This window comes from Drosophila santomea, chromosome 2R, assembly GCF_016746245.2.
Source record: "Drosophila santomea strain STO CAGO 1482 chromosome 2R, Prin_Dsan_1.1, whole genome shotgun sequence".
Classification (NCBI taxonomy): domain Eukaryota; kingdom Metazoa; phylum Arthropoda; class Insecta; order Diptera; family Drosophilidae; genus Drosophila; species Drosophila santomea.
This window is the reverse complement of record NC_053017.2, coordinates 5,129,406-5,155,205: the sequence shown is the minus strand read 5'-3', so window position 1 is coordinate 5,155,205 and position 25,800 is coordinate 5,129,406. Positions and strand designations below refer to the sequence as shown.

General features: G+C 41.2%; 4 protein-coding genes across 4 annotated transcripts; 1 reads left to right on the top strand and 3 right to left on the bottom strand.

Annotated features, from left to right (window-relative positions):
- Positions 1-1,666: 1,666 nt before the first annotated feature.
- On the top strand, positions 1,667-10,083 carry LOC120446454 (cingulin). The gene is made up of 4 exons (XM_039627449.2): positions 1,667-2,014; positions 2,078-2,287; positions 2,443-2,732; positions 9,779-10,083. Exons 1-4 carry the CDS (start codon positions 1,802-1,804, stop codon positions 10,056-10,058), a joined length of 993 nt encoding a protein of 330 aa, XP_039483383.1. The 5' UTR covers positions 1,667-1,801; the 3' UTR covers positions 10,059-10,083.
- Positions 2,901-4,492, bottom strand: LOC120446453 (phenoloxidase-activating factor 2). Its single transcript, XM_039627448.1, has 2 exons — positions 4,319-4,492; positions 2,901-4,258 (listed from the first exon to the last, which is right to left on the bottom strand). Exons 1-2 carry the CDS (start codon positions 4,487-4,489, stop codon positions 2,951-2,953), a joined length of 1,479 nt encoding a protein of 492 aa, XP_039483382.1. The 5' UTR covers positions 4,490-4,492; the 3' UTR covers positions 2,901-2,950.
- Positions 6,279-7,086, bottom strand: LOC120444733 (phenoloxidase-activating factor 2). The gene has a single exon (XM_039624660.1). It carries the CDS (start codon positions 7,062-7,064, stop codon positions 6,279-6,281), a length of 786 nt encoding a protein of 261 aa, XP_039480594.1. The 5' UTR covers positions 7,065-7,086.
- Positions 10,084-12,758: 2,675 nt separating the features above from the next.
- On the bottom strand, positions 12,759-25,613 carry LOC120445122 (protein bicaudal D). The gene is made up of 8 exons (XM_039625269.1): positions 24,544-25,613; positions 15,642-16,007; positions 15,442-15,579; positions 14,508-15,358; positions 14,213-14,430; positions 13,904-14,158; positions 13,658-13,832; positions 12,759-13,346 (listed from the first exon to the last, which is right to left on the bottom strand). The coding sequence occupies exons 1-8, from the start codon at positions 24,775-24,777 to the stop codon at positions 13,229-13,231; spliced, it is 2,355 nt and encodes a 784-aa protein (XP_039481203.1). The 5' UTR covers positions 24,778-25,613; the 3' UTR covers positions 12,759-13,228.
- Between the last annotated feature and the right edge of the window lie 187 nt (positions 25,614-25,800).

The following is a 25,800-nucleotide window of genomic DNA, read 5'->3' as shown; positions in this document are numbered from 1 at the left end:
GGTCAATACTGTTGATAATTGAATGTATCATTAAAAGACGTCAAAAGTTAGACAAGGATTTGTCTGTTTGGGTTTTCCTCGTAATTAAAACAAATTATTAAAAATAAATGATGTATACAAAATGCTTTCAACACATTCTTTGGAAAACGAAATATTATCAGTAAGAAATATGCGTACGTTTATAATATGGCAGATATGGATTTGGATGGCATTTTTTTTGTGTATTAAAAAAACGAACTGAAACGTATTACGGTAAACACAAACGTCTTGAATTATATGCTTTTAACACTTTAATTTTTTTTTTTTAATTGGATAGTCGGTGACACAAAATCTACATGTTTAAAAAGTTTAGCCCAATTCTACCTCTACCTACAAAAAAAAGGACTTTCCGGCATTATCGTAAATCGTTATCAAAAGCCACACGGGCACGAAGGTCATTCAGCCTGTTAAACATACATAAGTGCACATGAGCTAAGCACGAATAAATAAGAATTATGTCAAATGTTAGTATTGAAATTCCACATCAATTGCCATCGCCACCCGTTGAATTGGTGTGGGAATCGCGGGACTAAGTCAACTCGCAATGTCTTGATGGCACGAACGTAGAACAACAACCCGGTTAATGGAGTCCAGACATCGATCAAACAATGGTGAAAAAGCTCCCACACTCTCAAAGCCAGCAACCAATTGCAGCGGGTTTTCCATGAAAATCACGCGATATTCGTCCAGTCCCGCGAGGTAATTTTTAATGGATCCTGCCCCCTTATAAGCTGACACGTGCTAGGGCAGTCATTTTCATGTGCATGTGTACCCTGTGTATATGTACGGCATTATTGATTTTTCCGGTTGTCGGACTTTCGCCTTAAACTCTTTGAACTTCCTGTGGCACGTGTCCTTGACAGCGGTAGGGCAACTAACCCGACAATGTTGTCGGTACTCCATTCAATGTGAAGGCGACAGTGAAGTTGGTATTTACCTCCATAGCTATGTACATAGTACATGCAGAGTCACTTTAACTTGCTAGAATTGTGCTACGATTCGTCTGCATGTAAGCCCATTCACTGTACGGCTAACCACGCCTCTGCCCCAAGGACCTTGCACATGTTGTGGCGGCCAGCTCGTCCGGTATTTCAGTTAATGATTTGCATAAGCAAATCGAAGACTTAAAAAGAGCCACGACCGAATCACAGAACTTGGTAAATAATAATTTTAAAAAACATTCAAAAACAATACGTATATGTTGAATCAAAAATGTATTGATAACGGCACAGTTGTAGGTCATCTGTGCAAATACTTCATTTAAATACTCTTGACTAATCTAACTTATCTGCCTCGATTCATAAGTTATTTGACTCATAATTCCTATTTTTTAAATCCATTAATATTTTTACTTAAATAATAAAAGTAACAAGCTTTCCAATTATTTAGTTTAATAAATAAATAAAATAATGTAGTAGGGGGTATTTTAAGGACAGTATTGCATTTCGACACAGTATGCCAACCAGAAAGTCCTTGAGAACCATTCGAGTGTGCGTGCAAATCGTCAGTTAACCCCTGATGTCCTTGTCCGATTCCTCGTATTTGTTGCGAAAAAACGAAGACAAGCAAAAGATTTAACTTTTGTAAACTGAGGTAGCGTTGTTTAAAACTTCATAATATTTTCAGTCTTTTTCTAAATTGCCAAAATATTCAGTAGGGAATGTAAGGCCAATCTTTGTATATTTTATAATTTGCTATAGCAAACGCAAACGCTATACAAAAAATTTAAGTTTTTTTAACACTTTAATATACAACTGCGTTAATGGATAGGCAGGGTGTTTACAGTAGCTCTTGGTCAATAGCGGAAGCCTCAGACGATCAGCAACAGATGATGGTATCCACACCGCAACTGTGCACCCACAGGAAAACGGTTGCCAGCCTGAAGGTATTCACCATGGTAATGTTGCACTCGTGGCGCCAACGGCGAAAGGAGGTTCGTGAACTCCAAGATATGGTGCAACGCCTTCAGTATAACGTTAGTATTGGCGGTTTTATCAATTTTGTATGCTAATTATAGAATAATCTTACCACTTTCCAGTCTATGAAGACCAAAAATCAACTGCACGTATATGGCACTTTGGTGCGAGTGGAGGAAAAGAGGAACAGGGAACTTCAAATCAAGTTGAAGCAATCAACGATGAGCATTGACCAAGTAAAGTCCTCCTGCGAATCTCTCGTGAACTCCGTCCGTGACCTTACAACGGAGAAAATTCGATTACAAACCGATTTGGACCAGCGCTCACAGGAGGTAAGTTAGATTAATCCATAACACAACAAGGAAGTATTCCTTTATTTTGTGGGGTACTTTTTTTTAGGAAAATTCTTCCACTATTCCACTACAATTTAATAATGATGTGTGTATATTATTATATAAAATTCATATAAATATTCCTTTTTTTATAGTACGATGACCTGGAGAAGATGTCTAACAACACAAAACGACTGCTCTCTACCGCCTACATGGAACAATCCTACCTGCAAAAGCAACTGATCTCGGAGCAGCGTATCAGGCGGAAACTGCAGGAGGAAAAGGAGCAGCTCATCCAGGAAGTGGTGCTGGCGGAGAGCAGAGAAGCCAAGTACCGCCAGGTAAGGGACTGGTACCAGCATCAACTGGATGAAAAGAAGGAGAGCATTCATATCATGAGAAGGAGAACGGCTTTGCTGGAGGAGAAACTTCGTGACATCAAAGAGTAAGATAAATAGTGCTCATTACGATTACGTTGTTCTAAAAATTTATGTCTTATCGTAACATCCACTATTTCTGCCTAGTTGTATGTATATTCAACTAACAATGAAGTAAATTAGTTCATTTGTCTTGCTTATAAGGCCACTGAAGTTTGACAAATACAATTTGTTCATCAGCTTTAGATTGCTTTTATTATTTATTGAATCAATTAGTCCTCTATGACTATGCACTCCTATAATTAAAAGGCAGTGTGTTCTCTTTAATCCAATAAAAGAACTTGGACACTTCAGTATATGTTGCCGGAATGTTGCCCTGGGCGCACCCAATGCCAAAGTTTACTATACCAGCCTGCTCGTAGATACCGGAGTTTTCCTCTCCGGTTTCACAGAACAGGGCCGATCCTCCATCCCCGGTGCAGGAATCGCGGCCGATCTCTCCTCCGGCGCAAATGATGTTTTCCGGGAGCCGATAGTTTACGCCCAACCTGGTTGTCCTCAATTGTTTTTCGCAGATGGCACGGTTTACTATGGGCACCTCAACTGCCTTCAGAACGCTCGAAGATGTTTGATCCTCGAATTTCATTTTTCCCCAACCGGCCACCGTGCAACGCCGTCCTTCAAACGATTTACTTGGTGAAGCTAAACAAATAGTTCTAATGTGGTCACTTAGTTTGAAGGGCGATTTTAGGAAGAGAAGCGCCAAGTTGTTGGCACCTGTTGAGAAAATAAATCCTTCATGGATAACTCTCCTTTCCACTTCGCGCTGCTCAGACACAAATGACTCTTGATCGGAATTCAAGTCCCAGTCGCCGGCCCTGACCAAAAGGCTGTTTTTGACTTCCACCAACCTGTGAGCTACTGTTAGAACGATATCTGGTGCAATAAGGGATCCGCCAGCCAAGTACTGTCCTTTGTGGAAAAGAGCAACCGCCCAGGGATACTGTGCTGGTCGTGCTTGGTCCAAGGTAACTCCTTCTGTAATTTGCAAGCCATTTGGGTTGCTCATGCCGCAATCTGTAGACAATGACTGTAGATTTCCAACGTTGGTTGTAGGATACCCTCCGTAGTGGTTGTTTCCTAGTCCTTGTGACGCAACTGGAAGATTTGTGTTGGTTACTGGTGTTTGTGCACCTGGGAAAAAGTTGTTTGGCGTGTAAGCACTGGGGCGATTTTCCACTTCCGTAGAGGGTTTAACATTGGTTGTTGAATGTCCACCGTAGTGGTGGATTCCTAGTCCTTGTGACGCAATCGGAAGATTTGTGCTGGTTACTGGTGTTTGTCCTCCTTGGATAAAGTGGTTTGCTCTGTTATCATTGGGTCGATTTTCTGCTTGCTTCCAGGGTTTATCATTTATTAAAACCTGTTCTCCTTGGTTAAATGAGTTTCTGGTGTTAATATTTGGTCGATTCTCGGCGGGTCCGCGTGAAGTCGATGGTTGTTTATGATTTATATGTGCTACTGCCTCATTATCTTTGGGGCCATTTGGTTTAATTGAAATCGGACTACCAGGCTTTTGCACTTCATAAAAATTCTGCAGATAGTCAACTGTTGTTTACAATTAATCTTAAAGAAAAACATTTCATTAGCTTACCTCTAGCAAAACTGCACAACAAACTTGATTAGATCCGCAATTACTTGAGCGGTAATCAAAAATTGGTTCCTCATGCAAACAAAGGTTTTTAAAAACGCAGAAATGCCTACAGGCATTGCCCATAAGGACGCTTGCTAAGAGTAGAGTTCCGATTGACCAGCAATGCCCCATGCTTGCAACAGAAAATGGACTGAATGGCAAGCTGTGGGTTTCATTATATTTATATGCTGATTGCTAAAGCTTATCAGCCGTCAAAGATGTATTCGTATTATGTGGTTTTTTCCAAAGAAACGAGAGAGAACTGTAACTCAAGTCCCTCGACTTTCAGATTCCCGTTTCCTAACGAGGGAGAAAATTTTTAAATATCTATTAAAATACGCAAGAAGTGTATAAAATAAAAATATTTAAAATTATGACCGTCTTTGGCGGTTAGGGAACGTTAGAGGGGTCATATCAATAGAAATTGGCAAGCCAAACAAATAATATTAAAAAGTATCAAAACATTTCTGGAGGGACAATTTTCACATGTCCCATATGTAAAATCTGGAAACTTGTATAGTTCCCGCGATCCCACCGTTGATACGGACTGACGTACGCACATGGCCAAATTGATTCCGCTAGTAATTCTTATAAGGTTTATATTCCCATGTTCTTTATAGGATCTAATAAGCTTCCTTCTAGCTGTAATATTCTTTTCAACTTATCTAGTATACCCTTTTACTCTGCGTTAAACGGGTGTAAAACATAATACAATTGCATTATATCAAACCAGCTTTTGTATTTTACAATAAGAGGAAAAATACAAATATATAAAAAGAAATAATAATCTAAAATATATACACATGTATATAAATAATTTTGAGCTCAGGGTGCATTCCTTATCGCTGAGTGAAATTCCTATTTCTTTTTTGGTTTTTATTTCGGGATTCGGGAGAGGCGTATCGAGGTGTTGATGTGGACTTATTATTTATTTATTTATATATTTATATTATATTTTATATATAAATATTTATATTATATTTATTTATTATTTATTTTAATTTTTATACCCGTTACTCGTAGAGTAAAAGGGTATACTAGATTCGTTGAAAAGTATGTAACAGGCAGGAGGAAGCGTTTCCGACCATATAAAGTATATATATTCTTGATCAGGATCAATAGCCGAGTCGATCTGTCCGTCTGTCCGTCCGTCTGTCCGTCTGTCTGTCCGTATGAACGTCGAGATCTCAGGAACTATAAAAGCTAGAAAGTTGAGATAAGCATACAGACTCTTAAGACATAGAAGCAGCGCAAGTTTGTCGATTCATGTTGCCACGCTCACTCTGACGCCCACATACCGCCCAAAACTGCCACGCCCACACTTTTAAAAAATGTTTTAATTTTTTTTCATTTTTGTATTGGTCTTCTAAATTTCTATCGATTTGCAAAAAAACTTTTTGCCATGCCCACTCTAACGCCCACAAACCACTGTCAGTGTTGAAAACTCTCTCCCGCACTTCCACTAGCTGAGTAACGGGTATCAGATAGTCGGGGAACTCGACTATAGCGTTCTCTCTTGTTTTCTGTAAATACTTGAAGGTTTATAAAAACATCGAGCGATATGGTCGAGTGCCACCACTAAGATAAGGGGTATAATTTAATTTTTATACCAGTTACTCGTAGAGGTAAAAGTGTATACTAGATTCGTTGAAAAGTAAGCGTTTGCGAACATATAAAGTATAAGTATATACTCTTGGAGTCAAACTGGGCATGCCCGTCTGTCCTTATGAACGTCGAGATCTCAGGAACTACAAAAGCTAGAATGTTGAGATTAGGCATGCAGACTCTAGAGCCATAGACGCAGCGCAAGTTTTTTGACCCATGTTGCCACACCCACAAACCGCCCAAAACTTTCAGACCCACACTTCTGGAAAATGTTCAGATATTTTTGTATATTTATACATAAGCTGGTCTTATAGCCTTAGGCAAAGAGTATCAGCCTTTGATCAATCCAACTTTTGAACATTGCCACATTTGTATAGGTTCCCGGGATGTCGTTTAATCCACACTCCATGCCCCAGACTACGATCCCAACCTGTACATAGGCATGTGGAGTCTCTCCTCCGAGGGGGCAGAACAATGCAGAACCTCCACTGCCAAAGCAGATATCCCGGTCCCGTTCACCTCCAGCGCAAATCAGGCTCTGAGCAAGATGAAAGTTTCTGCCCATTTTGTTTTTTTTTAACTGATCCTCGCATGTCGCCCTGTCCACAATGGGTAACTCAACTTGCCTCATGATTCCCGCAAGGTTTCGTTGCTGGGAGCTCTCCTTTTCCCAACCGACTGCCGTGCAGCGACGTCCCTCGAACGACGTTTGCGGGTTTGGTAGCGAAATAACTCCAATGTGGTCCTTTAATTCGAACGACGTTTTTACGAAAATAAGCGCCAAGTCATTGGCACCTGTCTCATAAACGAATCCTTCATGTCTCAAAAGCCTCTCCACATTGCGCTCCTCATGTTGAAAGATTTCATTTGTGGAGTTCATGTCAAACTCGCCGGCCCTAACAACAATTTCATTAGCGACTATGTTCAGCATGATGTGAGCTGCTGTTAGGACCACTTTTGGGTGAATAAGGGATCCACCCGCCCAGTAAACTCCTTTGTAAATGATGGCTACCACCCAGGGATATTGACCAGGCTTTGGCTGCTTATCGTGTCCATCATCATTTGTTTTAGGCTCGAAGTCTTTTGGGGGCAATGCTTCCATTGAAACATTGTTTTGGGGGGATGCTTTGGGTGGCCAATACATAACGGGTATGCTAGCTTCTATGGAAGTATTGTTTTGGGGAGCAGTTGGGACCAATACAGTGGGTGGCCCATACGTATTCGGAATATTAGCTTTTAAGGGAATATTGTCCGGTGCCTCCTCTTCCGAGGATGATGACTGAAAAAAGGTAAAAATGTAAGCTATAACAAATCCAGAAGTATAATTTAAAACAACTTACTGTAGGATCAAAACCTGGTTGCCGAATCGTTTCTACTGAGTTATTAGGATCCTGCGAAAAATCAAATATTAAGTCGAAATCTGCGCTGGGTGGCCAATACGTAATGGGTACTCCCTCCTTTTCAGACTTAGAATTCGGTTCTCCATGCGCTCCTACTGGGCTATGCACCCCTACGGTAACGTCACAACAGACTTGATTGTATTGGCACACATTTACATTTTTTCGGATTAAGCACTGGTTCATGGGAACACAGATTCCTGTGGGAACATTGTTCCGGGGGGCAGATGGGGCCACTGCAGCAATAGGTATGTCAGCTTTCGTGGGAATATTGTTTTGCTGAGCAAATGATGCTTTGGGTGGCCAATACGTAATGGGTACTCCCTCCTCTTCAGACTTAGAATTCGGTTCTCCATGCGCTCCTACTGGGCTATGCACCCCTACGGTAACGTCACAATAGACTTCATTGTTTTTGCACACTGTTATTTTTTTCAGGATTAAACAGCCTTCCATGGGAACACAATGCTTGCAAGCTTCGTTTAAAAGAACGCAGACTAAAAGAATGGCTGCTGAAGCAACGATCGATTTCATGCTTGTTCGGGATGATTAAATAGACTGAGACTGAGGCTTTCCAATGGTTTTGTACACCATATAACGGAAGTCTTATCAGGAAAAAAAATTATAAGTAAAATTGAATTTTTTGATAATTCCGAAAAGATTTTAGCATAGCTCGATCTCGTTTTTTTTTTTAAACGCTTGGAAAACGAGAATCCTATAGTCATGTTCCCCGACTATCTGATACCTGTTAGTCAGCTGGTGATAGTGCGAAGGAGAAATTTAAACTTTGACAGTTTTTGGACATTAGAGTGGGCGCGGCAAAAAGTTATTTGGCAAATCGATAGAAATATACAAGACTGTGGCTATATTGGTTAACAATTGCATTGTATCCTAATCATATTGGGTATTTGGATCAATGATTTTTGTGCTTATTATGTACATTTGTCTTATTTTTAGAATTTATGGTATAATTCTGTTTTTTGGAGAAAAAGTAAGATTTTTTGTATGTTATCTGGGTCTAATGCTTGCTAATAAGCTTTATAGGGTTATTGTTAAATATGGCTTGTTTTTTTGTATGATGGATGGGCACGAGTGAAATATATGGCTTATTGAAATATCACCTTGGCAAAACGGACATTTTGGTATAGAATTTGGGCTTATGTAGTGTTGGTGAGTTATTATACCCATTACTCGTAGAGTAAAAGGGTATTCTAGATTCGTTGAAAAGTATGTAACAGGCAGAAGGAAGCGTTTCCGACGATTAATAGCCGAGTCGATCTGTTTGTCCGTATGAACGTCGAGATCTCAGGAACTATAAAAGCTAGAAATTTGAGATTAAGCATGCAGACTCCAGAGACATATTAGTCTTGTATATTTCTATCGGGTTGCCAAAAAAGATTTAGCCACGCCCACTCTACCGCCCACAAACTGCCAAATACTGTTAGTGTTTCAATTTCTCCCTCGCACTTCCACTAGGGTATCAGATAGTCGGAACTCGACAATAGCACTCTCTCTCTTGTTTTCATTTTGGTAGCGTATTGTTTTAAAAGTGATCTAATTCTGCTGATAAGGAGTCGAAACAGATAATGAATTTGGTTTTTGGTTTTTCGTAAGTTCAATTGCTTCTAGGGTAGCGATTGTTTCTGAGGTGAATATGGGGCAGTATGCCGTATTTCAAAATGCTTGTTTCCGTTGGGATGGCGAATGTTATTGTGGAGTTAATTTTTGAACCGTCAGTGAATACACATTTCGGTATGATTCTGATGATGTTTTTTGTTTTTCATGGGTTCGGAGTGATGTGTCTATTAGATTGAGTAAATCGTTTTTATGGAGCTTTTCTAGCTTAATCCAGCTTAATCTTAACTTTCTAGCTTCTATAGTTTCTGAAATCGAGGCGTTCATACGGATATTTGGCCAGATCGACTCGACTAGTGATCGGCTATTTATATGGTTGAAAACGCTTCCTTCTGCCGGTTACTTACTTTTTAACGAATTTTGTATATCCTTTTACTGTACGAGTAACGGGTATAAACATATATTTTACGAATATGATTTTTAAAAAAATATTTTATAATAATCAAAGCGCAAATAAATGTTAATTTTTATACCCACGTTTCTTTGTCTAAAAGGGTGTACTAGATTCATGGTAAAGTGTGTAAAAGGACTCATGTATCCGATCCTATAAATTATATACGTCGGCTAATAATACCTTAAAAGTTAAGACTCATAATAATATTTACCCGAAATTCCCATAAAAAGCCGATTTACTGCATTAACTTTTACTAAATCATAATTAAAACGAGTCATTACTAACAGAGTAAATTTTTTGTGAGCAACACATATACAATTTACGAAACATATTATTTTCAAACAAAACTTGAATTTTATGGTTTACATATTCTTATTCACTTTCGTACTTAAGTCGAACTGGAGAATTGGATCAATTGCGTGAGAGTGCTCAAGAAATGTCAAACGAAATCACGGAGTTGCGCCAGGAGATCAACCAATCTCGCACCAGCTTCTTCAGCGTCCTGAGGGATTCCAGTAGTCGTCAAAGACTCAAACGTCTCCAAGGCCATATGATTAGCTCTTTTCAAGAAAACGAAACGTGGACCAAACTTCGACGATGTACCTTCAACTTGATGTATTTGATCTGTTTGTATCTGCTGCCCGGAATGCCCGTCAATCATCATAAAAAATAAAGCAAGTTGACTTTCTATAAAAATATTTTAGACACTTACCAAATGAATGGAATCCCCCAGGAATCATTTTGGGAAAGGGTTGCGCGACCACTGCTTTGGTTACGCTGGATTCATTTGGGTTGCAATTGTTCTAATTGTTTATAGTTATATTTAGTACCATGAAATGGTTGTTGGTTAGTATGGTTGTAGTGTTAGACAAAAACTTGCCATTAGACTATATAGTCATTGCAATTAGGTCTTGGAGCGTTACCTGGCTGTAACTGAAGAAAACCAGATAGAAACAAGAGAGAAATCAATCGGCAAAATTGTTCAAGGCATTGTAACAGGCAGAAGGAAGCGTTTCCGACCATATAAAGGATATATATTCTTGATCAGGATCAATAGCCGATTCGATCTGGCCATGTCCGTCTGTCCGTCCGTATGAACGCTGAGATCTCAGGAACTACAAAAGCTAGAAAGTTGAGATTAAGCATACAGACTCCAGAGACATAGAAGCAACGCAAGTTTGTCGATTCATGTTGCCACGCCCACTCTAACGCCCACAAAGCTGCCACGCCCACACTTTTGAAAAATGTTTTTTTTATTTTTTATTGTTTCTATTTCTTCATTTGCTAAACTTTTGCCACGCCCACTCTAACGCCCACAAACCGCCCAAAGCTGCCACGCCCACACTTTTGAAAAATGTTTTGATATTTTTTCATTTTTGTATTAGTCTTGAAAATTTCTATCGATTTGACAAAAAACTTTTTGCCACGCCCACTCTTACGCCCACAAACCGCCAAAAACTGTCAGTGTTGAAGACTCTCCTTCGCACTTCCACTAGCTGAGTAACGGGTATCAGATAGTCGGGGAACTCGACTATAGCGTTCTCTCTTGTTTTTTATTAGTATTGTAAATTTTTTTTGATTTGCCAAAAAGCTTTTTGCCCCGCCCACTCTAACGCCCGTAAGCCGAAAAAAAAGGAATACGATTGTAAAAATAATATTAAAAAAAATCTAAACTCATATTTGCTAGTTTGTTTATTTTCACATATTTTGCAATGAGTATTTTGTATAATTTATATTTATTTCTGGTCTATCCCTTGCACACTCGGTTGCACTTTTCATATGTTCACAGTTACCACATGCAAAGTTAGTGCAGTTTGCCGGCATTTTATCATAAAACTTACATTAAATATCTTTCAAATCTTAAATTCAATTGCTTTACTATTACAATCTTTCTTAATCTTTCTTTCGTGAAATAGAAAACTATTTGCTTTGCTGCCACTTCGTTTCTGGCTATCAATAATCTCTAATTGAAGTACTCTAGTCTCGAGTTTATTTTATGATTTATGTAGTACGCATATTGGCTATCAATACTTTGGCTTGTTGGATCGATGTATGAGTTGAATGTGATCTCGGACTTTTGGTTGGACACGAAACTTAAAGTGAGTTGTTTCATTCGTTCGTTATTGGTTCAGTGAGTTGCGTAAATAGACTTTGTATTTTGTATTTGTTCGCAAAAAGGGACGGTTAAAATTACAATAAAATCATTTGAAATATGTATGCAATTTGTTTTTTTCGCTTGTTTATCATTCGAAATATCTACTGACTTCAATCTGTGTATAAATATATTTACAATTAATTAGAGGCCTTCTCCTCATTGTTCTGGCACGTTGCATAATTTTTAGGCAACTCCAAAGAGTTAATATGTGAATACATGAATGGACGTTGTGTGTATTAGTATGTGTGTCTGTGTTTATTTAAATATAAATTCAATTTAATGGCTCGGTAATTTACACAATATACGATCTTGTATATATAAATTTCATGTAGAATATCGATCTTTTCCGATTGACAACGAAAACATCGAGAACCCAAATAGAAGCAACCAGGTTTGTAGGTCTTAGGCTTTTTTGGGGTGGATTAATTTAAAAACACTACAGAAAGTGCTCTGACTGATACCTCTACCTTTTATGTTCAATTAGCTACTATAATAATATTCTTTAAACTTTAACGCTATTCTTATGTTGGTTAAGCTGCTGGTAATCATCATAGTTATTTATTTCTGAAATAAACATATAAATTTTTATACCATGTTTGACTTAAGCAAAAATAAAGGTTAGGAATTTTACAGTAAGACAAAAACCTGCGTCCATTACGTTATTATGAACAGGAGAACATCCTCCTGTTTTCCAAACTTTTAGGCATTGATTTATAATATTTCTTTTTAAACAACACTTGAACAATAATATGGGGACGGGAATCCGCCCTAAAATATAAAAATAAAATGAAACTAAAGTGTTTACATGATTTATTTTGTTGTGTTGCAATTTATTAATTGTATTAAATAATAATGCACAAATCATACGTTTTGTTTGCAATTAATATAACTAAATAAAACACAAAAACTTCGTTTTTCTCAATTGCAAATTATAATTAATTTCCTACAATTTTTCATTTCATGGCGACCAAATGCCGCTCAATAAATACAAAAATCTTCATCATCATTCAGAATCGTCTTTGAGACGTAGCCTGGTGCTACTCTAGGTTCAATGGCTGCAAGCCATGGCTAATATACATTTCGAACAAAAACTGATCTCTCGATTTTTACGTACACCTTTGTTGGCCACTTAGCTTCAACTGGACCTTGGAAAAATACTTTAGGGGATCGGGCTGGCCAATTAATGCATCTTTCAGTTGTTAATATCAATACCTTATGTATCATTTTAGTTTGTCAATTTATTCGCTTGCGCACAGCGTTGTTAACAAAAATCAAAAAATCATAAAGTTAACCAAACTTAGATCAAACCAATCAGACGTCCTCATGACAAGCACGCCATTGGTGTATAGAAAAATACAATGCGTTACGTTATTATTTAATCTTCCTTAACGTTTTCATTTTTTAATTAAATTAATTGGACGTTTAAGTAACTAACCGTTAATAACCGTTTGTTTCTCCCTTGCCTAACACAAAACTTTCGTCTAACTAAACTTTCAATAAATACAAGTACAATACAAACATAGTTATAGTAGTTGGATAGAGCTGGGATATAGCTTCGTTCTCGAATACGTTTGCAATATATCATGTGATTTTGGGAATCTCTCTATTCCGCAGGAACTCCAACGATTTTACAACTTAAGCAAAGTATAAACCAAAGCCAGAAGTTTACGCTGCACGCTGATCTTATGTTAGAATGGGTTGGCGTTACTGCTTGCTGGATTCCTGCTCGAAGGCCTTGTGCTGAAGGAGGACTTGCCGCTCGTGCCACGCTGGGCGGGCATCGGCCGACGGACATGACGCATTTCGCTGTTGGGAGTGAATATAGGATATTTGTTAGTTGTTAATTGGAAACATACATTTAATCAATTAAGCTGAATCAAATTAAAATAACGGTTTCTCATGAGGTTAGGCGGATTCCAGCAGCAGGTTAGCAGGCGGGCGTGCATGCAACAAAATTTCTGCCACTTGCAGGGGCTTACCAATTGCTGGGTTCTTAAGGAAGTTTCAGGGGGAAAACAGGGATATTGGGAGCCCTTATCAAGAAAAGAATGAATGTGTTTTTGCTTGTGACTGCGAGTGGTGATGCAGCTGACATTTAACGACCCAAGTGCACCCACCGGTCCATTTCCATCTCCTCGAGTCGCTGAGTGAGTGCCAGCTTCTGCTGGACAGCCAAGCGCAACAGCTGGTTTAGAGTCTTTTTCTCCTCCTCTGCTGCTTCCAACTGGCGGTTGAGATCATCCACCTGGGTCACATACTCCTCGCATCGAGCGGCGAACATGGCACGCAGGCCTAAACAATTGTGAATCATTATAAGCATATATGAATCATGTCGCATAGAAAACTATCTTTCAGATACTTACTTGAGAAAGTGGCTGCATCCTCCTTAAGAAGCCTGAGCTCATTACGTAGCTTGGACATGGTGTCGCTGACAATGGTCTTCTCGGTCTCGTACTTCGACTTGAGATTGGTCAGGGCCACCTCAGCGGTTTGCTTGTTTGACTTGAGCACGTTGCGCAGAGTTCCAATCTGTTCGCGCTTCACGGACAGCAGGCTCTTCAACTTGACTATCTGCTCCTGCAGTTCTTCCATCTCCTCTGTGTTGACCTTCTCCAGAGCTGGAATATATTTTATTTAATGGAAATTTCGATGGCTTTAAGGCAACCACATACCATCGCCACCCTCAGAGCGGATTTTGTGTTTATTCAAATCAATGGTATGCTCAACAGCCGTCTTAAGATACTTGATCTGATCGCTGACTGTATCCACATACTTCTTAATTTCCACGGAATCCGCCAAGCCTTGAAGATCCTCCACGATTTGGGGCTTGGCAATAAAAACATCCGATTTGAATTGCGACTGGATGGCAGTCAAGGAATCGTTCTCGAAACTAAAATGGTTAAAAAAAAAAGGAGTTCAACAATAAGTCACAATGAAAATTGATACGTTTGATACAATTTATATTACCTCATGTCATCGGTCTTATGATCGAGCAGAACACGCGTTGGTGTTTCTCCGTTGACTGTGCAAACTAGGTGATACAACTGCGCCAAATCGTCGCTTAACGCCACCAGAGTACTGCGAGCTGAGCCCAGACTTTGGCCAGCGTTTTGAGAGATGTGCGTAAGCGTTTGAACATCGCTCTGCAGGTCCAGTGACTTTTGCTCCGTGGCAAGAAGCTTGTTCTTAAGGTTGGTCACCTCGTTGCGCAGCGTTGTGGTGGCGTCCGTGTAGTTGAGTCCCTTCTGAAGTTCGGCAATGTCAGTCTTAAGGCCATCGATCTCCTTGGCGGAAAGCGTAAACCAGTTGGCATACTGCGAGATTAAAACTCGCAGCTGCTGCTCTAGTTCATCCTTCTTCTGGTCACCTTCCTTGCCCTGTTCCTTCACATCGATTTGCTTCTTTAGCTGAACTAGAGCATCGACATGGGCTGCAAGAAGGGCCAGTCGAGACATAAAGTTCTGCAGCTCGTTTTGTGATTTGTCAAGACTCGTCTGAGCTTCCCTTAAATTGGCCGTCAGATGAGTCTTCTCACTCTCCATACTTTCCAACTGCTTCTCCAGTTTCTTTAGTTCGTTCAGATGAATCTCCGAGAACAGATCGCATTTGGTGCCATCGGGAGATTTCAGTTCGGTGCTCAGATCAGCCTCCAGACGCTTTAGAGCTAGATTTTCCTCCTCACCGTCCGAGTTGTTGCTGGCGTTGTCTTCCATGTTGCTGCGTATGCTGTAGGCGAGGTTGCTGATGTGGTACATAGACTCACGGTTCAAGTGACCATCCAGTTCCTTCTTCAATGCATATTTCGCCTCCCGTTCACCCTTTTAGATAGCCAAATAGAGTTAAATATTTTGAAGAATTGGTAAAATGTTAACAAGAGTTTTTGGAAGGAGCAAATATTTACCTGCAAGGCCTCTAGAGCTTCCTCCATTTGCTTCTCGGCAATCTTCTTTAGATTGGCGAGCTCGTCGACCTGTTGATTCAAAAGCTCAACTTCTTCGGTGAGACGACGGATCTCGTGTTTGGCACCTTCAAACTCCACCTAAGAAATTGAAACAAATTGTCAATAGAAATTTGTAACAAATCCTTGTATTTTGTCTGTACCTGTGAGCTGCGCAGGCTGGAGACCTGCTTTTGCAGCGATATGTTCTCCTCCTCCAGCTCCGAGTATTCGCTGAGCATTCGCGTCTCCCGAAACTTAAGGTCCTTCAGCTCGGACTTGAGGCGTAGACGATCCGCCTCGCTGTCGCTCTTGTCTCGGCCAAAATCCGAGTTCTCCTGCAGCATCCTATCGCGCTCGTTTCGAACCCTTTCCAACTCATGGCGCAGTTGTTTAAGCTCGTTCTCCAGATCAAAGATTTGGAGGTTGAGCGATGTCTCTCTAGCTGCGGACTCGTTCAGCAGAGCGTCCTCCTGCTCGATGCCCGTCTTGTTGGTCACTTTTTGTGAGGTTTGAAACTTGGTCAGCGCCTGGAAAAATCACAAATAGAGGAAGGTGGTCTATGTGAGTAACTGTGCGGAAAGCAAAGTAATCATAAGAGTTTCCTGCCTGCCCACCGAATACCGGCGATTTTATTGCAGTCATTTGCATGTCCCACAGCACAAGGGTGAAATTTGGGGGCGTTGGCCACTGGGGAAGCGCTTCAGTCTGCCTGCATTCTACATTTCACTACGCTGTGTTATTATATTCCCTATCTGAGTTCAGAAGATACCCCAACAAATAGTACACAAAGTACTATAAATACATTTTCTTATCAATTATGGAATGAAATGATTTTTTTTTTTGGTTGCGGCATCTGAATGTTTGCAAGGCCAACGTTCACTATTTATCCTTCGTTCAGATATCCCAGTAGTCCAGATGCGCCACTGGGAATAGGAGGATGCGTTAGCCCGCAATTATTGGATTTTGTTAATTGCGACTGTCTCGCTGTTGGTCGTGTTATAACCGCCCAAGAGCACATAAAGGTTAACGGCTACCAGGGACACACCCAGGATTAAAAGCCAGCCGAGGTAAACACGAATACAGAATGTTTATGGGGCCGGACCAAGCCCTTAACTGGGCGCTGGAGACCCTGTCCATATGGACGGTCGGGCGTAGTGAAGTGGTTCGAGGGGGTACATAATCCTGCGGCGGCTTTAATTGAAATCTCAACCCCTAACGACGCCACTCGTACGGATTTTATTTTGAATGGCGTCCATTTGGAGTACGTGCTTCGCAAGTTCCACCATCATCAGCATCATCATCATCGTCATCAAAATTGTGCGCAAACGAAGGTTTCAAGTGGCACGAGTGGAATGACCACGATTCACGGATTTGGCCAAACGGAAACTGCATCAAGTCCTGGGAAAAACTTTCCTTTGGCGTAACTCTCTTAAATGCCGTGTAATTAGCAGGCGGCAAACAAATGAGTCTCAGTTTCCACGTCGCATCCTTAACCCCTTCAAGAGCTACCGAGCTCCCAGATCCCATCTCTCCTTCCCCTCCTTCATTACCCACCATAACCCCTTCCCTTCTTTCGGTTCTATCTTTTTCTAGCCATATAATTATCGTTGTGCGACGTCAGTCGCCGTTCTTGTTTTTGCAATCTCAATTTGACAATCACACGCCCACAAAGTAAACCCAAAAAACCCCGCATTCAACCCACTTTGAGCCAAGTGCATTTCGTTAATTAGTGTAATCCGAAGAGGAGGAAGAGTGTGGCCACTGGAAAGCAGAGAAGCGGAGAAGCGGATGGGCTGTACTACCAGAGAAAGCAAACAAAAGGCCAAGGCGGGTCCAAAGCCTCGGATGGAATTTCAGCTGCCTAAAGCTGTCACACATTCATGCAACTAAATTGCAAGGCGCCTCTTCTGTTAGAAAGAGACGGGCAAAAAGGGCTAGAGGGAGACGGGAAGAGGCAGTGTGAGATAATAATGGAACAAAGGCTCTACACTAGAGACGGCGTATCTCAGATCTCTTATCTGAACTATTCAGTTATAATCCGACTTAAATTAACTCGAGTTTGTTTATAGGTTGAGTGATTGACAAAGTGGTAAAACAAAGAATCTTAGGAATACGAAATAATTTCGTAATAAAACAAACATTTTACTTTATTTCCTATACTTTTATATTCATAATCTCCAATGTGCCCTGTTCGCTGGTGCTTTCAAACATATTGCTAACGATTAAATTGATATAAGCGTCTGCCTAATTTCTTACAGTGCCCTAGTTTCTTCAGTGACGCCATCTATCGGACACAAGCCGCAAACAAATGACGGCATAAACTTTATGCAAATTAGAAAAGATTTTTAATTAACTTGCGTAAATATTAACACAGTTCACAGAGGCCAGACAAGAGCAGAGCAACCTCCTGCCCTCCACTTAGCCAACCCCCTTCCTGAGCACCCTGCCCCACCTTGCATCTGGTGGATAGCTGCACAGTGGTGCTGTGGTTGTGGTTTCGATTAGAGTAAAGGAGGACTAAGTAGCCTATGTACACGCATACCAAATACTGTATACTTCGGGCTGTTAAAAAATCAGCGATATTAAAAAAATAAAGAATTATTTTTTGGAAATTTCAAAAAATGCATTTAAAATATGCGTTTCTACAGTTTTCATAAAAACCACTTTGCCTTTACCAACAATTAACACGGATAAGTTTTCCCTGTGCATGTGCAGATATGGATGGACTCCCCGCAGCAGAAAAAGCAGCTGTTGCCATCAGTTCTCCGGATGACTGCAATGGAACTCCTCCTGGTCGGGAGCACTAAAAATAGAGCAGATTGCCCACATTATGGCGGCGATGAGCTGAATTTTGGTGCGCAATGTGTGTGTTGTGAGGGAGAGCACTTAGGTGGCAGAACCACAGTACAAACAACAACAGCATCAACGACGTCGAGGGGCGAGACTATAACAATTTCCTCCTGGTCACAAATGTGGGTGGTTTGGGCTGGATTATCCCCAATGCTGATAAAGTATGCCATGAATGACTGAACAGATTGTGCCGAGCGAGGGCGAGGGCGATGCCACGCCCATTTCGTTAAATGGCAGATTCACTCTCATGGAACGCAGGCGAATTTAAATGCGAAACAGCCTGCAAATGCAGTAATAACCGCGTGCACAGAGGAAAAAACATAACTAATAATTAGATAGCTTTACTAAATAAAACCAAGAATATGCTTCCTCCTCCTTGAAACAAAATAAATGAAATGAGTTCATCGTGACAGTAGATTTGCAAAGGAAAAATAATTTTAACAAGTAAAAACCTTAGCTCAATGACTTCCACTTTTAAAATTGTCCTATTTTCTCGCAGTGAACCCCTTTTGGAGGATGTGCGCAATTTTAAGCACAACGCACATGCAAACAACAAGAGCCCAAAAAAGAATAGGAAATGGAATATGTGAGAACGGCGCATTTGTGGCCATCATGTCAATGCACGAGCTTGACACTCGGTCTGAATTTGAAATGTCGCCTAAATCGACAAAAGAAACGGCGGCCGGAAAAACGACGAAAACTGCAAGCGGGAAAATGGGAAAACCTGTATGCGTGCAAATGCTGATGCTGCGGAAATTTTGTAGCCTCCCAACCGCCACAATGGGACTCAAATTAAGCTCTTAACGAAATGGGAATGCCCGAACATTGTGGTTTTACGGGTTGAAAAACAAAGAATACCTTTTGAATTTTGCACTAACAGGATGCAAAGGAAATCTAGTTAAAAGCAACCGCACCCGCGAGTGTGCTAACAATGAAACTGGATTTTTAAACGAGGTTTAATGCCGCACGGCCCAGATATTTTTTAAAAAGTTGATCATGTTAAAAATGTGCTGTAGAAATTGATACATATGTACATCCATGTGTCATATTCTTTTGCACCGTTTTCCTGTTTGTATATTCCCCCCAAAAAAAGAAAGCAAAGAAACTTAATATTTAAACAGAGAAATATCATTAAGTAAATAATAAATGATGATGCACGTAACAAGATAGAGCTGGAGGAATACTTTGAGATTCTTAACATTAATTAAAAACAAGAGAGAACGCTATAGTCGAGTTCCCCGACTATCTGATACCCGTTACTCAGCTAGTGGAAGGGAGAAGGAAAGTCTTAAACACAATTTTTGGCGGTTTGTAGGCGTTATAGTGGGCGTGGCAAAAAGTTTTTTGGCAAATTGATAGAAATTTTCAAGACTAATACAAAAATGAAAAAATATCAAAACATTTTTCAAAAGTGTGGGCGTGGCAGCTTTTGGCGGTTTGTGGGCGTTAGAGTGGGCGTGGCAAAAAGTTTTTTAGCAAATCGATACAAATTTACAAGACTAATACAAAAATGAAAAAATATCGAAACATTTTTCAAAAGTGTGGGCGAGGCAGTTTCGGGCGGTTTGTGGGCGTTAGAGTGGGCGTGGCAACATGAATCGACAAACTTGCGCTGCTTCTATGTTTCTGGAGTCTGTATGCTTAATCTCAACTTTCTAGCTTTTGTAGTTCCTGAGATCTCAGCGTTCATACGGACGGACAGACGGACATGGCCAGATCGAATCGGCTATTGATCCTGATCAAGAATATATATACTTTATATGGTCGGAAACGCTTCCTTCTGCCTGTTACATACTTTTCAACGAATCTAGTATACCCTTTTACTCTACGAGTAACGGGTATAATAAGCAGCACTCAGAGGTAACCGGCTGAAATATTCCACAAAAAAGTACACTGGCTGTGTAATAATGCGCTGCAAACATCATCAGGAAATGCGAAATGGACGCAGCGGGCCATGGGAAATTCTTTAAGGAGGAACGAGGAACTATAAAAAGGAATAATAGCCATTTGCTCCTGCTGCGAGTATCCGTGCCTGTGCTGCATCATATACAGTGCAAATATAAAGTACGTATGTATATGCTGGGCAAATAACTCAAGCTCAACTCATTTAAGAGCCAATAGTCAGCTCAGCGCTTTCCAGGACGTGTTGATGGCGGCGGTTCATCCTTTTGCGAGCTCATTGCATCTGGCAGTGCTCCAATTCCCCAGAGACCCTTTGGCTGGGGCCAAAAAGTTTACGCAAATAAATTGCAGCGTCATTATGCAGCAGGACGAGAATACTACGCTGGAAAACTGCAATTGTCACTACAGTTTTTCCCTTGCATCCGTGCCCAGATTTTCGCTCGTCATCATCATCATGGTCGTCGACGTCGTCGTCATCAGAAAAGTACAAGTCTGTGTGTGCCGTTACATTTTCATTGCTGGCAATTCATTGGGGAAAATAGGAGGAGGAGCCATTGCGGAAAAGCGGGCGGAGATGGCCTCAGTTGGCGGGAAATACAACACTTTTTTCCTACTCATTTCCCTGCAGTCAGGCCAGACAGCGACGGAAACATGTTTTGTCAGTGCTAAAGCGGCGCATTTAACCCTTGCCAGCCCGAGTGCCGGTCCTCTTAACCCATCCACGGCCCCGGCAGCCATTGTGGCTGTTGCAGTTTCTCCTCTCTGGGAGTTGCCGCTCCTCCGACTGCCAGTTTGATTGCCATAGAATTGCAATTTGCGCCAAAAGAACAGAGCATCAGTGTCAAATCATTATACATTTTTTCTGCTCATTCCCACTCCTTTTTCTCTCAGCTCTGAGCTCTGACTTTGATGTTGCTGGTGCTATTCTAATTGTTATTGTCTAGCTTGGATTTGGAAAGGATAAGCATTTGGCAGGACTCGGAGGACCGTAAATTAAGGAAGCATTTGGCAAAGTGTTGGAGGGTTTAGATAACTGCTTTGATTATCGTGAAGCAAAACCGTTTGCTTCTGCTGTTTGCTTCTGTTTTCAACATTTTGAGCGGCAAGATTAGGACTGGTATTAAATTTATAATAATCTTCAGAAATGAAATCAAATTTTTAAGAGTTTTCAGAAAACTTTTAAAAATTTCCCCCCTAACCTCGGTGCACGGGGATCTCCGCCGAAAACAAAAACCTGAACAAATAATGTCATTAATTATTAAATTTGTGTTAAAAACTTTTTGGGGCGGAAAGTAGCAAAGTCAGGCAGCCGCAGAATGCCAAACTACGCTGCACTCTGGAATGTGACCACCGGACGACGGGATGTCCTTGGTGGTGGCGCGATGTGAGCCATGATGTATGGCCACCACCCGCACCCAAACCCAAACCCACTCAAATGTGGCACAAGCAGAACATCGCCCATATACGGGGCGTACATGTGTTATTTTCACTGCGTTCGTCGTTCGTTTTATGGCCCTTGTTTCGGAGCCTTTTAATTGCCGCAGTTACAATCGCCCGAACAACAACGTGTTTTTCCGCCCCATCCACATCCACAGCCGCATCCGCATTGCATTGCGGCACTAACTCTCTGATTCAGCTAACTGAATAAATTGCCAAATGTGGCTGACAGTTTCAACCGCCCGACGTCCCGAAAACTGGGTAAATATTTGTATTGCGGTCCTGCAGTTGCAGTTGCCAATTTGCAGTCACAGTAAAGGCACGAGAATTAGCACTTTCTTTATTGGACTTATCCCCGATTTAATTACATTTTTCCAGTTAAATAAGCTGATCAAGGGTTCAAAGATTCCCAATGCAAATATATAATATTTAATATTATACGAACATATTTAATTAAACAATAATGATAAATTATAGAAGCTGGCATCTACAACACACCTGAAAACTAGACTTTTAAAATGTATCCCATTTGCTTTACAATCAATCTCAAAAGTACATTTAAGATACCATCTTAACTACCTAGCAAGCCTTTTTGGAATTAGCCCTCTAGCCTGACTTAGGAATAATCGAAATTCTATTGCATTAAAACGCAGTCGATGGGAAAATTTTTCGTGCCTGGGGCTCTTTGAAAAATACCCTGTTAATTTCAGTAAGCTAATTTCCAACCGAAGACGGAAACTGCCCTCCTTCGCTGCCGTCCGTCCCCACTGATTTATGTCACTTCATGCTGGGGTCGCCCACGGCAGATATCTTGATTGCAAGTGGAAATATGTCCCCCGTCTCCACAAAGCCTGCCCACCACACCACACCCCTTCTTACACTGTTTGTGGGGACACAAAATGCCCGCAGTGACGTCCTAGTCGCCGTTGCGCAAATTTTTTGTAATTTTTAAGCATCTATTAAAATGGTTGTGTGTGCGGGTAGTGGGTGAGTGGGTGTAGGGTTCTTTTGGCCTCGCACTCTTTTTCTGTTCTCGTAAAAGTTCAGTTGAGTTCAAATCCAACAAGCTGGAAACTATCAAGCCTCGTACAAGTGCACCGCCACCTGTCCAACAATTAATTGGCAGGCTTTTTGTTCCGAGCGCATAGAAATGCATGAATATACATACATACGTATTACGCACATATTTCCATTTATAAAAGGTAAAAAGGTGTTGCCGGCTAGATTGTGTGTGTGTGTTTGTGTGTGCAGGTGTTAACGCCCTCGTCGGATTTTAATTTCAGCTAACTTTCAGCCCCTTGGGTTAATGGAACTTTAACTGCACTGCTAGCTACTGGGGGATACCAAGGATATGCACTTAATGTATTAATGTATTAACATACCCAAAGAAAATAAATATATAAAATGTGATACGTTGTCATACCCTATCTGATATTTTTGAATTTTTTTATTAGTATGGTAATTTTCTCTTGATTTGGCACGCCCATTTTAACGCCCACAAACCGCCAAAAACTGTCAGTTTTGAAATTTCTCCCTCGCACTGCCATTAGCTGAGTAACGGGTAACAGATAGTCGGAGAACTCGACTACAGAGTTCTCTCTTGTTTTTATTTGCGTAATACAATAAATATGCGTGTACTTGTTCCGATCTTTGTTTAAGCAGTTGTATTTACTGTATGCTTTGATTAAAAAGAATTCAACCCCTTGTTTTTTTTATCCTTCTCCGACGAAATCGGCTCACACCAACGTTTTCTTTGGTAACAAGCAAAACAAAGCAACAAGAAGATTGGGACAACAGTCGGAAAAGCCAAAGCACGAAATGATAATAGACGGCAGAATGATTATGGACTGCTTCCCCATTTTGATTTTTACCGAGGAAACGACACAACTTTCTCTTCCCTTTGGCAATGCAGTTTGAGCCCAGAACTGTGGAAATTCCAGAGGAAATGCCAGGCGAAGGCGAGGACTAATTGGAAAGGAAGGGTGGTAAAAAAACGATGCGATGGGTGAGCAGGTGGAAATGAGGCGCATGGGGCACTAAATAAAGGTGCAAAATTAAATGCCAAGAGTAGATTGGCCGTGTTGCAATCGGCCAACTAAAAGCTGAGGGGGCCCAAAGCTTTGGGCCCAAACAATGTTTTGTTTATCCGACCGACAAATTGAGCGAGATCAGTGGAGGCAAGAGAAAGATAATGAAAAACATCATTATGATTAAATAATTCTAGCTGGTAAATGCATATTAAATGAAATATATATACTTTATGAATGGGAAACGCTCCCTTCTAGCTTTTTCATAATCTAATCTATTTAGTTGTGTTTAAAGTTGTTAAATTTCTTCATTTTTTGGTCAGCAAAACACACGACATCGCAGGGGGTTGAACATTTTGAAATCTGGTTTGTACCTTAAAGCACGGACTTGAATAGTTCGTTCAATCTCTAGACTGAGTCACCGCCCTAACGGGGTTCCACTGTATGTGTGGGTATACAAACAGCACGTGACCATATGGCCAGTTTCCGACTACACGATCAGAGAGCGGATCCCAATTATTTCTGCTAGACCAGACAACGGACTGCACAGAGCGACAGAGTCGCTGGAAGAGAGTCAAACTAGCCAACAGGTGAGCGAGTTAGTTTGCCAGCAAGACAAATTGATGGCCGTTGTGGAAAGGTTTGCTCTGTCTATGTAGGTGTGCGCCCGAAGGTGTGTGAGTACGAGTGTGGGCTAGTTGGGCGATAAGAGTCGACTGCTTGGAAACAGATTAAAAAACCTGCAACAGTGGAGCGAATTGGGGGGCACTACAAGCCATCGAGGCATTGAATTAAAGGTCTAGAAATGGCGAGTTTGTGGCCTCTACCATCCCTGCAGCAAACTCACCTCCTGTGTTATGTCAAGCTCGTGGCGCGTGTTGTCGTAAAGCGTCTCCAGTTCCTCGCACTTCTGCTGCAGGGCGGACTTCTCCTCCAGCAGGGACAGTCCGTACTGGGCGGACTGGGCGCTGGCGGAGGACACCTGGTCGAGTTCGCGCGTGAGGCGCTCCACCTCCATTTGCAGGTCCTGCACGGATTGGCCCGGCGATAGGCCGTTGTCCACGTTGCTGGAGCTGGACATGGTGATGATGGATGGATGGTATCCTTAGTGGCCGGGGAAGGGTGGTGTTGGTGGTGGACGGTACAGCTGCCCGTGGGCGTGGCAGGTGATTCTCCTCGTTGTTGCTGATATTGCTTCTATCCTGGGCGGAATCTTGTTTATACAATTTTATGTTTTGGAGGGAAATCGATAAAAGTCGATTTGTTTATGCCGCACTTTTTTGTTGTATTTCAGTGCTTTTTTGTTAATTTTTTTTATCGAAACCCCGCACTCACACAATACCACTCGCGGTGTGCTTTTTGCGTGTGTGTGCGTGCGTTTCACCTTTTCTCTTTTCCGTGTGAATGCGAATGTGTGTGTGTGTGGAATGAAATCTGTGTGGGTTTTCTCCTCTCTTCTCCTCTCGCCGCGCTAAATTAGTAAATTAAACAGCGCTTAATGGCCAATTAACCGTGCGCTTTTAACGGCAAATAATTCTGCACTATATATGTTCGTCACACACACACACCAGCGCACTGCCACACGCACACATTGGCACCAGAAACTGAAACGCAGCGCAGGAAGTTGTTTCAATTAACTCGAAAAGAAACAGCCGAAATGACATCACACAATTTCCCCTTTCCTTTCGTTCGCTAGCGAAGTGGGAGTTTTTCCCATTTTCCCTGCGCTTTCCCCGTTCGCTGCTCTTTACGTAGTCTCGTTATCCGTTGCACAATTGCGGCGTAGACGGCTGCGGTATATTAGGCTTAATCGTCCGGTCGTCAATGGAGGCGAAATTTTCAAGCAAGTGCAAAAACAAAATTTTGTCCGCAATCACGTCGATTCTTGGCAATGTTTGTGACGGAATTTCAGTGCGACCGCAGGCGAAACTTTCGATAACGCCAGGTTTGGGGAAAAGCGTTAAAAATTCCTTTAGTTCGGACTCGAACCTCGTGTGAAACAAAATAAGGGTTTCCACTATTTTTAAGAAGGGATTTCTTTTATAGCTTGCAAGAAGAATTTTAACAATTTTTTATACGAGGTTATCCATAATCAACCGTTTGT